Raw genomic sequence first — 12,697 nt, 5'->3', positions numbered from 1 at the left:
TGATCTGAAGTGAGGACTCTTGCTGAGTCCACGTACCCTGAGCCCTGTGGTGGAGAAAAACTGCTCCCCACCCTGACAGACTCGCGTCCGTCGTGACCACCGCCCAGGATGGGGGTAGGAAGGATTTCCCCTTCGATAATGAGGTGGGAAGAAGCCACCACCGAAGGGAAGCTTTGGTTGCCTGAGAGAGGAAGACGTTCCTGTCTAGGGACGTCGGCATCCTGTCCCATTTGCGTAGGATGTCCCATTGAAGAGGACGCAGGTGAAACTGCGCGAAAGGAACTGCCTCCATTGCTGCCACCATCTTCCCCAGGAAGTGCATGAGGCGCCTCAAGGGGTGTGACCGACCTTGAAGGAGAGATTGCACCCCTGTCTGTAGTGAACGCTGTTTGTCCAGCGGAAGCTTCACTATCGCTGGAAGAGTATGAAACTCCATGCCAAGATATGTCAGCGATTGGACCGGTGTCAGATTTGACTTTGGAAAATTGATGATCCACCCGAAACTCTGGAGAGTCTCCAGAGTAACGTTGAGGCTGTGTTGGCATGCCTCTTGAGAGGGTGCCTTGAGCAGCAGATCGTCTAAGTAAGGTATCACCGAGTGACCCTGAGAGTGGAGGACCGCAACTACTGTAGCCATGACCTTGGTGAAAACCCTTGGGGCTGTCGCCAGGCCGAACGGCAGTGCCGCGAACTGAAGGTGTTCGTCTCCTATGGCGAAGCGCAGGAAGCGCTGATGCTCTGGAGCAATCGGTACATGGAGATAAGCATCTTTGATATCGATCGATGCTAGGAAATCTCCTTGGGACATTGAGGCGATGACGGAGCGGAGGGATTCCATCCGGAACCGCCTGGTCATTACGTGTTTGTTGAGCAGTTTTAGATCCAAAACAGGTTGGAGTAGAAACCGTGACCCTGTTGCTGAAGAGGAACCGGGACCACCACTCCTTCTGCCTTCAGAATGCCCACCGCCTGCAGAAGAGCCTCGGCCCGCTCGGGAGGCGGAGATGTTCTGAAGAATCGAGTCGGAGGACGAGAGCTGAACTCTATCCTGTAACCGTGAGACAAAATGTCTCTCACCCAACGGTCTTTTACTTGTGGCAGCCAGGTGTCGCAAAAGCGGGCGAGCCTGCCACCGACCGAGGATGCGGTGTGAGGAGGCCGTAAGTCATGAGGAAGCCGCCTTGGTAGCGGCACCTCCAGCGGTCTTTTTAGGGCGTGATTTGGACCGCCATGCGTCGGAGTTCCTCTGATCCTTCTGAGGCCTTTTGGACGAGGAAAATTGGGACCTGCCCGCCCCCCGAAAGGACCGAAACCTCGACTGTCCCCTCCTCTGTTGGGGTGTTTTTGGTTTGGCCTGGGGTAAGGATGTTTCCTTTCCCTTGGATTGTTTGATGATTTCATCCAATCTCTCACCAAACAAGCGGTCGCCAGAAAATGGCAAACCAGTTAAGCACTTTTTGGAAGCCGAATCTGCCTTCCATTCCCGTAGCCACAAGGCCCTGCGTATTGCCACCGAATTGTCGGCTGCAACCGCCGTACGGCTCGCCGAGTCCAGGATAGCATTAATAGCGTAGGACGCAAATGCCGACGTTTGAGAGGTTATGGACGCCACCTGCGGCGCAGACGTACGTGTGAGTGCGTCAATTTGCGCCTGACCAGCTGAGATAGCTTGGAGTGCCCATACGGCTGCGAATGCTGGAGCAAAAGACGCGCCGATACCTTCATAGATGGATTTCAACCAGAGCGCCATCTGTCTGTCAGTGGCATCCTTGAGTGAAGCTCCATCTTCCACTGCAACTATGGATCTAGCCGCCAGTCTGGAGATTGGAGGATCCACCTTGGGACACTGAGTCCAGCCCTTGACCACGTCAGGGGGGAAGGGGTAACGTGTATCCTTAAGGCGCTTGGAAAAACGCTTATCTGGACAAGCTCGGTGTTTCTGGACTGCCTCTCTGAAGTCAGAGTGGTCCAGAAACATACTCCTTGTACGCTTAGGAAACCTGAAACGGAATTTCTCCTGCTGAGAGGCTGACTCCTCCACTGGAGGAGCTGAGGGAGAAATATCCAACATTTGATTGATGGACGCAATAAGATCATTCACTATGGCGTCCCCATCAGGAGTATCAAGGTTGAGAGCGGCTTCAGGATCAGAATCCTGATCGGCTAGCTCCGCTTCATCATACAGAGAGTCCTCTCGCTGAGACCCTGAACAATGTGATGATGTCGAGGGGATTTCATAGCGAGCTCGCTTAGTCGGTCTGGGACTGCGTTCCATGTCAGAGACCTCACCCTGGGATCTATGAGACACCCCGGGAGAACATTGTTGTTCCAACTGAGGGGAACCAGGGGGCAATGATTCCACAGTGCCCCTGGCTTGAGATGCCGGTCTGGACTGCAAGGCTTCTAATATCTTAGCCATAGTCTCAGAAAGTCTTTCAGTAAAAACTGCAAACTCCGTCCCTGTCACCTGGACAGTGTTAACAGGTGGTTCTCCCTGGGCCACCCTTAGCAGAGGCTCCGGCTGAGTAAGTGCCACAGGGGCCGAGCATTGCACACAATGAGGGTCAGTGGAACCTGCCGGCAGTATAGCCGTACATGCTGCACAGGCAGCATAGTAAGTCTGTGCTTTGGCACCCTTGCTATTTGTGGACGACATGCTGTTGTCTCCTCTGAGCAATACAGGAGGGTATATAGCCAAAAACAACCGTGCACCATACAGTGTAAAGTATAGCCTATAATCATATAATCTATAAGTACACTTCTGCACCAGTGGGGCCAGCACCTAGGTGCTGCTTACCGCCCGCACAATGCGGTTGTGTGGTCACCAGAATTCCTGCCTGGGTCTCCCTGAGCTTGTCTCCCCTCTCCAGCGTTAGAAGAGCTGACAGGAATGGCTGCCGGCGTCCTGAGGAGAGGAGGGGGCCGTGGGCGTGCCCTAGAAAGTGCGGGAATCTGGTGCCCCACTGTGCACAGTGAGGGGGGTGGAGTATGCAAAGCATGCTCCAGCCTCAGTTGCTGACGTCCTTTACAGCGTCCCGCCCTTCCCCTGACTGGCAGGCCTGGGGGCGGGAAAAGAATGAGACTAGGCCGCAAAAGCCGGGGACTAAAGTTATAAGCGCGGCCGCCGTATAAGCGCGGTCGGCGCGGAAGTCCCCGGCGCACTAACAGTCCCAGCCGCGCCGCAGCGATAACAATGGCAGCGGCAGTCAGCGCGGCAGTCCCCATACACAAACACACTCAGCGACGCTGCAGTGTGTAAAGGCACAAACGCAGTCAGCGCCGCGGTCCCCGGTGCACTAGCACACCCAGCAATGCTGGAGTGTTGCTGTGCGCGGTCCCCACGGGGACACAGAGTACCTCAAAGTAGCAGGGCCATGTCCCTGAACGATACTCGGCTCCTATCCAGCAGAGTCCTCAGGAGCTGTGGATGGAGCACGGTCTCATGTGCCTGGAGACCGATAGGATCCCACTTCACCCAGAGCCCCAAGGGGGATGGGGAAGGAAAACAGCATGTGGGCTCCAGCCTCCGTACCCGCAATGGATACCTCAACCTTAACAACACTGCCGACAAGAGTGGGGTGAGAAGGGAGCATGCTGGGGGCCCTGATATGGGCCCTCTTTTCTTCCATCCGACATAGTCAGCAGCTGCTGACTAAGCTGTGGAGCTATGCGTGGATGTCTGCCTCCTTCGCACAAAGCATAAAAACTGAGGAGCCCGTGGCAGCACGGGGGGTGTATAGGCTGAAGGGGAGGGGCTTTACACTTTTAGTGTAATACTTTGTGTGGCCTCCGGAGGCATAGCTATACACCCAATTGTCTGGGTCTCCCAATGGAGCGACAAAGAAAACTAGAACATAATTGGTATCGCTGTAATCGTACTGATGAGATTCATTTTGAAAAGTCATTTTCACCACACAATCTGCTATAAAAAGAATTCCCCAAAAATGTATATTTTTTTTTCACCAAACTTGTGATCCCCCCCCCCCCCTTCCCTTTCTTCAGTACACTATACAGTAAAATGAATGGTGTGATTCATCCTGCAAAAAACAAGCCCTGATATGTCTGTGTGCACAGAAAAATAAAATAAAGTATGGCTCTGGGAAGAAGGCTCTGTGCGCACTAGACCGTTTTACCCGCGGATTTGCCGCGGAAATTTCTTGAGAAATGTCTGCAATCTTTGTGCAGACATTTCCCAGCAAATTGTATGAGAAAAAAAAATAACTGTGCGGATTTTTCTCAAGAAATTTCCTTGAGAAGAATTTCTCGAGAAAATTTCTTGAGAAAATGAGCATGTCAATTCTTTTCCGCAGGTACCCTGCGGATTTCGGCAGTACAGCTTTCAAAATCCGCAGGGAACCACCCGCGGGAAAATCGCGGCAAATCCGCATGCGGATTTGGTGCGGATTTTTTCCGGAGGTCCGGAAATCTTTTACTCCCAGAAGTTTCTCAAGAAATTTTCTTGAGAAACTTCACATTCCTAGTGCGCACATAGCCTTAGGGAGGAAATAGCTCCCGTTAAATGGGATGTAGTTGGTGACTCTGGTGAGAAATGCCCTTAGTGGCCAGGCAGACTGATGTGATGCCGGTCGCTGCTCGGCTTTGGTAGGGCTGATTGTCTCTAACCTGTATCACGTTTGCACATTTTCCAGTGAATGATCCGGCGCAGCAGGACACGAGTTTGTCACGGCGCCTGCGCGAGAACCGAAACACGGCAATTAATCGCCTAGATGATGTCATCAAGAAGTATGCTCAGTTGCAGGATGACGGCGAAGAGGACACCAGGAGGAAGACACGAAACTTAGGAGGCACGCCGAGAGCCACAGAGCGAGAGGTAACGACGACTGTGGGAGTCTTTTTCTTCTCTCATGGAGCTCATCATAGGAAATAGTGCTGGTTTATAAATGTTTTCTGGCTATATTTCACAATACTGCCCATTATGCTAGAGAAATCTAATGTTATTGGTAGAGATGACAGCTGCTGATGTAAAGAATTCCTGACAACATAATGATCTGTGGCTGCAAAGCCAGAAAAATGCCCAAATGCTACTGGGCAAGAAAAGAAAAGTGTTGGCTTCTAAGGCTATGTGCGCACGTTGCGTAAATACATGCAGTTACGCTGCGCTTTGTAGCGCAGCGTAACTGCATGCGTCCTGCGTCCCCTGCACAGTCTATGGAGATTGTGCAGGGGCCGTGCGCACGTGGCGTTTTAGAGCGCAGCGCTTCGGCTGCTGCCCGAAGCGCTGCGTTCTAAGAAGTGACATGTCACTTCTTCCGTGTGCTTTGCCGGCAGCTCCTGCTCTGTCTATGGCAGGAGCTGCACTCAGCGCATGGAATCGGCTTCACTATGGACATTTCTGCAGCGATTTAAAGCTCACATGTGCTCTTCAGATCGCTGCAGAAATTTCTGCAGTGAACTGTACGCAACGTGCGCACATAGCCTTAAAGCTTACCTTGAGTATATTAAGCTTAGCATTTCTGATTTTATGTTAGGAGCAGCCCTTGAGGCCTCAATTTCTGTGCGGCCCTCCCTTCCGGCCCGCGCCCTGCCCTCCTCCTTTCCAGGCCCGCGCCCTGCCCCCCTCCCTTCCGGCCCGCTCCCTGCTTGTACCATTGCATTATAAAACCTATCCGAACCATCGGTGGAGCATTTCTTTACACCATGGTGGGTAATTCTGGACGACAGCCCTTGGTCTCGGTTGTTTAGAGTAAAATTATAAAAATTATGATGGCTAGTAAATCCATTCTGGTTTCCTTCTTGCTGGCAGAGCTGCTGTAACTTGGAGTGACCTCTCTTCTCTTAATAACAGCCACCTGAAAAGAATCCACCGTCGTCATCGGAGGGATCGGAAGAATCAGAAGATTCTGAAACTGACATTGAGGAAGAACTGGAGCACAGTAAAGAAAGGTCCGATAGTGAGGAGGGAGAGCATGAGGAAGGTGAGGTGGGGTGACCCCCAGATATGTCTGTGATCATAACTTGTCGTGGCCTCTTCTTTGTAAAGGATCCCATTGACTTATCATGGACGTGTCAGGGTTGTGTCTTGGGTAGACGATTACAGCAGACTCTGCCAGTGTGCCCATAAAACAAAAAAACCTGATGTGTGTGAACTAGTCATACAAAGCTGAATAGATTTAAAGGGAACCATCTCTTTCAGACAACCCTTTCCCACTTACCCTATTAAGCATCTGTACAGGACATATGCACAGTGGAAAATCTGCAACACACATGGACTAATTCAGCACCAAATTCTGCAGGTTGTACATTTGTAGAATCCAAAGCCAAAATTAATCAGCTGTATTATTAAACTGTAGTCATTTCTACCATAATGAAGGGTTAAAACCTTAAGGTTGAGGCCTTATTCTGAGACCGGCCAGCTCATTAGGCAAATTATTTAGCATTTCTGTCTTTTTGTTTCCCCATTTAGAAGAACTTCCTGCGGACCAAGAAAATGAGGCTGACCAAAAGATGGATATGGCATCTGACGGGGAAAAAGAAAAGGAAGACGGTGAAGAAGCAACAGGGCAAGATTCCTCACCAGCATCCTCTTCTACATCACATGATAAAGACTCTTCAAATACCACCTTGGAGTCCGAGGTGGAAGCTCATCTCTCCAATTCCCCTTGTCTGCCAAGTAATGGCAGCCCTGATAAAGCCAAGTCCGATGATGAGCGCAGTGAGGAGCAGGAGGCCTGCGACACCGCCGCAAACAATGGAGATGAAGCAGGGGAGAATCAAGAAGGCGATGACTTGGTACCAAGTCCCGAGGACAAAGAATTCGATGGAACTGAACAAGCAGAGGTTCTTTTTTTGAATTCCATGTCGTCTCCTGACAACACAGTGGATAATGGAAATCATAAACACACAGAAAAGTATTTATTGCCTGATATGACTGTGTCATTGATCATAGAAAACAAGCATGACTTGGAACAAAATGGAGAAGACCTCACAGAACCTGCAGATGATCCTTCTCCCGAGGGAAGTGATGATGCAGACGGGTATAGCGAGCCGCGTCCATCTCCTGCCGTCCAAGAAGAAAGCTGCACAGATGTAAATACAGAAGAGCCTTGTGCATCAAGGAGGACGAGTATAGACAGCGAGGCTGCGAGTATGGAGGAGAAGACGGGCTGTACAGATAGCGCTGGAAATCATGACGATGAAGATGACAACTCTGTGGTTGACACTGCTGCCAGCAGAGATCGGACTCCTTCAGATAGTCCTGTCAGGGAAGACGAGGTACCGGCTACCAACATCCACACAGCGGCAACAGACTCAGACGACTGTGAAAATAAGACAAACTGTGACTCGTCACCATTGCGCAGTAGAAACGGTGTACACATGACCACACCAGTGCGCAAAAGGCCTTTAAATCGCCTGAGACTTAAGCTCAAAACGACCCTCAGAGACTCTTGCAAGCCTTTAGGACAAGCGGAAGACAGGTCTCCGCCTCGACGAAAGCGGAAAGCCATGACCCCAGAGAAGTGTACTAATGGGCTGACGAGATTCAACGGAAAGGATCGCACTGAAGATCACAAGAAGAAGAGCTGCAAAAGAATCAAGATAGACCAGTGAGACGGGGGACGGGGACCAGTCATGGCACAGGCAGCTGTGGGCAGGGATGGGGATGTGGAAACGATGAACCAGCAGGGGGCTGAGATTTATAGGGGTCCTACAAGATCTCCAAAACATGGCTGCTCTTCCAGCATAGCTTGTGTCTGGCAATGCAGCTAGTCACTCGGCTGTAATACCACATACAGGCCGGGGACAGCTCCGATTAATAAAAGCCGGTCTAAGGGTAATAAGTCAGTGTTCACATGGTATAAATCAGATAATGAGATTCTGATCATTCAGCCATTAGGATTATCCATGCCTGTTTTTACTAAAAAGATATATAAAAAAATACAAGTGTAAAAGATAATTGTGGGATAAGGATGACGTCTTCCTCTGCCATTATACTGATGTGCGGATATCCAGTGTCCTCGTATCGGAACGTCTTTTCCATCATGAGGCCCATTCCGGTCCTTCAGTGACGTCACATAACGATTGAGTCTGGTGACGGCCTTAAGAAGTGGTTTGGTTTATGGAGCCCATATTTGTGATTCCCGTCCAAGCCTTTTGTGTGTAGACATTCATTATGTCTTTACAGGTGACAGTGTGTGGGGGGAGGGGTAACAGATTTTATAAAAAAATGTGAGAAGATGACCCAGTAAATGTGACAGGTTTGTCTTTCATTGTTTGTAGGAGAACAAATGTGCCACAACCCAAACTAAACAAGAAGCCAATGTCAAAACGTTCTCAGTAAGGTCAGGGCTGCACAGACATATTACTGCTGGATGTAATACCGCAATACTCAGTGTAGCCTTCAGGTGCATTTACTGTAACAGATTTGCGGCATTAAATGCTTAATACTATGTGCAGACTGCACTTAAAGGGGTTCTCTGCTACTGGAAAACCTCAACTCAATCAATTCAGAACCTCAATACAAAAAAATAACAGTCCATACTCAGCTCCTGTAGTGTCGCTGTTCCAGCAATGTCTGCACCGTTGTTCCTGGTGACTGACGTGACTTGTCACTTGCCGGCTGCAGCCAATCAGTGGCCACTCGCAATTAACGCACAAGGAATTAATTTGGGGTATTCTAGTTGTGGATAACCCCTTTAATACTGAACAATCAGTAATGGATAATTCAGTGCACATAAGGTGACATTGCTGTTCAGCACATAACGTTTACACCGGACAATGTGCCACCAGAACCAATGTTCTTTGCAGTACAAAAGATCATTTCACCCGACGAATGAGTGTTTCTTCGGCGCTCTATTGGGAGACCCAGACGATTGGGTGTATAGCACTGCCTCCGGAGGCCACACAAAGCAATTACACTAAAAAGTGTAAGGCCCCTCCCCTTCTGGCTATACACCCCCAGTGGGATCACTGGCTCACCAGTTTTCTGCTTTGTGCGAAGGAGGTCAGACATCCACGCATAGCTCCACTGTTTGTAGTCAGCAGTAGCTGCTGACTATATCGGATGGAAGAAAAGAGGGCCCATATGGGGCCCCCAGCATGCTCCCTTCTCACCCGCGGTGGTGCTTGTAAGGTTGAGGTACCTATTGCTGGTACAGAGGCTGGAGCCCACATGCTGTTTTCCTTCCACATCCCCTGGAGGGCTCTGTGGAAGTGGGATCTTGCCGGCCCCCAAGCCCTGGGGCCGGGCTCCATCCACAGACCCAGAGAACCTGCTGGATTTGGAGCGGGAGTGCCGTTCAGGGACAAGGCCCTGCAACTTTCAGGTACTCTGTGTCCCCGGCAGGCACGGACATTCTCAAGGCTTGCTGAGCGTTATAGTGCGCCGGGGACAGTAGCGCTGGGGTTAGGTCACTGCAGCTTTGCTGAGTGACGTTACATGTTGGGAACTACTGCGCCGACCGCTACTGGAGCGGCGGCGCAGCTGCGACTTGTGGTGCGCCGGGGACTTTGCGCCGACCGCGCTTTTACGGCGGCGGCGCTTCTAACTTTAGCCCCCGGCTTCTGCGGCCTAGCGCCGCTTCGTTCCCGCCCCCACCCTGTCAATCAGGGTAGGGGAGAGACGCTGCTCAATAGGCAGCGCCGAGGGCTGGAGCTTTATTTACATGCTCCAGCCCTCTCACTAGGCACAGTGGGAAGCAGGCTTCCCGCTCTTCGTCTGTATACGCCCAGGGCCCGCCCCCCCTCTCCACAAGGACGCCGGCAGCCATTACATGCGGTCTGGCTGGGGAAAGGCAGCAGGCTCTGGGAGACCCAGACTAAAGGGATTTCGGCGACCACACACCCGCTCCTTAGCGGGCGGTAAGCTGCACTTTAGTGCTGGCCCCACTAGTGCCTCAGTGTTATATTAGTGTACTTTTTTCTTGGTACCATATATATATAGTTGCACTGTAAGGTCGCTTCTTGGCTGGACACCCTGTACTGCTCTGAGGAGGCAGCAACATGTCATCCGCAAAACGCAAGGGTGCCAAGGCACAGGCTGTGTACAAAACTGTTTGTACTGCATGTGGGGCTAATCTACCAGCAGGCTCCAACGACTCTCATTGTGTGCAATGTTCAGTCCCAGTGGCACTTCGTCAGCCAGAGCCTATGGTGGTAGTGGCCCAGGCAGAGACGCCTGTGAACCCTGCCCCGGTGACGGGGACAGACTTTGCAGTTTTTGCTGATAAAATGTCTGTGACTATGGCAAAAATCCTGGAGACCTTGCAGTCCAGGCCAGTTGCTCAGACCATGGACACTGCTGTGTCTATGCTCTCCGGTCCCCCTCAGTTGGAACTAATCCGTACTTCAGGGGGGTCTCAGGCATCACAGGCTGAAGTCTCTGACTCAGATGACAGTCCCAGGCAGCCTAAGCGAGCTCGCTGGGAAAGACCCTCCACGTCATCACACTGCTCAGGGTCTCAGCGACAAGAGTCTCTCTGTGATGAGACTGAGGACGGTGATCAGGATTCTAATCCTGAGGCCCCTCTCAATCTGGATGCCCCTGATGGTGACGCCATGGTTAATGACCTTATATCGGCAATTAATAGACTGTTGGATATTTCTCCCCCAGCCCCTTCTGCAGAGGAGGCAGCTGCACAGCAGGAGAAGTTCCATTTCCTATATCCCAAGCGTAAATTAAGTGCTTTTTTGGACCACTCTGACTTCAGAGAATCGATCCAGAAACACGACGCTCATCCAGACAAGCGTTTCTCTAAACGTTCTAAGGATACCCGTTATCCTTTTCCCTCTGAGGTGGCCAAACGCTGGACCCAGTGTCCAAAGGTGGATCCCCCAATTTCCAAGCTTGCGGCTAGATCCATAGTCGCAGTAGAGGATGGCGCCTCACTTAAAGATGCCAACGACAGACAGATGGACCTTTGGTTGAAATCTGTCTATGAATCTATCGGCGCGTCGTTTGCTCCAGCATTCGCCGCCGTGTGGGCACTCCAAGCTATTTCAGCTGGTTTAGCACAGGTGGATGCTTTCATACATCCAGCAGTGCCGCAAGTGGCGTCCCTAACTTCGCAAATGTCTGCGTTTGCGACCTATGCTATCAATGCTGTCCTAGAATCTACGAGCCGTACCGCTATGGCGTCCGCCAATTCTGTGGTTTTGCGCAGAGCCTTGTGGTTAAAGGACTGGAAAGCAGATGCTGGTTCTAAAAAATGCTTAACCAGCTTGCCATTATCTAGAGACAGACTGTTTGGTGAGCCATTGGCTGAAATCATAAAACAGTCCAAGGGTAAGGACTCTTCCTTACCACAGCCCAGAGCAAGTAAACCTCAACAGAAAAAGTGGCAGTCGAGGTTTCGGTCCTTTCGAGGCTCGGGCAAGGCCCAATTCTCCTCGTCCAAAAGGACTCAGAAAGAACAAGGGAGCTCAGATTCCTGGCGGGCTCACTCACGCCCCAGGAAAGCAAATGGAGGAACCGCTTCCAAAGCGGCTACCTCATGACTTTCGGCCTCCTCCCTCCGCATCCTCGGTCGGTGGCAGGCTCTCCCGCTTTTGCGACATTTGGCTGTCACAGGTCAAAGACCGGTGGGTAACAGACATTCTGTCTCGCGGGTACAGAATCGAGTTCAGTTCTCGGCCTCCACTTCGGTTCTTCAGAACCTCCCCACACCCCAACCGAGCAGATGCCCTGCTGCAGGCGGTGGACTCTCTAAGAGCAGAGGGAGTCGTGATCCCTGTCCCCCCTCAGGAACGGGGGCGAGGATTTTACTCCAATCTCTTTGTGGTTCCAAAAAAGGACGGCTCCTTCCGTCCTGTTCTGGACCTAAAACTGCTCAACAAGCATGTGAACGCCAGGCGGTTCCGGATGGAATCCCTCCGCTCAGTCATTGCCTCAATGTCTCAAGGAGATTTCCTAGCATCAATAGACATCAAAGATGCTTATCTCCACGTGCCGATTGCTACAGAGCACCAATGCTTTCTACGCTTCGTGATAGGAGACGACCACCTTCAGTTCGTAGCTCTGCCATTTGGTCTGGCGACAGCCCCTCGGGTGTTCACCAAGATCATGGCGGCAGTGGTAGCAGTCTTGCACTCTCACGGACACTCTGTGATCCCTTACTTGGACGATCTACTGGTCAAGGCACCCTCTCAAGAGGCATGCCAACTCAGCCTGAATGTTGCACTGGAGACTCTCCAGGCGTTCGGGTGGATCATCAACTTCCCAAAGTCAAATCTGTCACCGACCCAATCACTAACGTATCTTGGCATGGAGTTTCATACTCTCTCAGCGATAGTGAAACTTCCGCGGGACAAGCAGCGGTCTCTACAGACTGGGGTGCAGGCTCTCCTTCAAAGTCAGCCGCACTCCTTACGACGCCTCATGCACTTCCTCGGGAAGATGGTGGCGGCAATAGAGGCGGTTCCGTTTGCGCAGTTTCATCTGCGTCCACTTCAATGGGACATTCTCCGCCAATGGGACGGGAAGTCAACATCCCTGGACAGGAAAGTCTCCCTTTCCCAGACGGCCTAAGACTCTCTGCAGTGGTGGCTTCTTCCCACCTCATTATCACAGGGAAGATCCTTCCTACCACCGTCTTGGGCGGTGGTCACGACAGACGCGAGTCTGTCAGGGTGGGGAGCAGTCTTTCTCCACCACAGGGCTCAGGGTACGTGGACTCAGCAGGAGTCCACCCTTCAGATCAATGTTCTGGAAATCAGAGCAGTGTATCTTGCCCTACTAGCC

At 51.5% G+C, this 12,697-nt stretch overlaps 2 protein-coding genes across 3 annotated transcripts in view; both read left to right on the top strand.

Moving 5' to 3' along the window:
• RGL2 (ral guanine nucleotide dissociation stimulator like 2) overlaps positions 1-12,697 on the top strand; it is a 187,615-nt gene that overhangs the window by 60,969 nt on the left and 113,949 nt on the right. The gene's annotated exons all lie outside the window — the stretch shown is intronic.
• Positions 1-12,697, top strand: part of DAXX (death domain associated protein) — a 42,461-nt gene that overhangs the window by 25,658 nt on the left and 4,106 nt on the right. For both annotated transcript variants that reach the window (XM_075323206.1, XM_075323205.1), the window contains exons 4-6: positions 4,650-4,831; positions 5,807-5,936; positions 6,425-7,565. In XM_075323206.1, coding sequence (XP_075179321.1) covers positions 4,650-4,831; positions 5,807-5,936; positions 6,425-7,565 — 1,453 coding nt within the window. The remainder of the gene's footprint in view (positions 1-4,649; positions 4,832-5,806; positions 5,937-6,424; positions 7,566-12,697) is intronic.

This window comes from Anomaloglossus baeobatrachus, chromosome 9, assembly GCF_048569485.1.
Source record: "Anomaloglossus baeobatrachus isolate aAnoBae1 chromosome 9, aAnoBae1.hap1, whole genome shotgun sequence".
NCBI lineage: Eukaryota > Metazoa > Chordata > Amphibia > Anura > Aromobatidae > Anomaloglossus > Anomaloglossus baeobatrachus.
The sequence above is the reverse complement of the archived record's forward strand: the minus strand, read 5'-3'. Positions and strand labels throughout refer to the sequence as shown.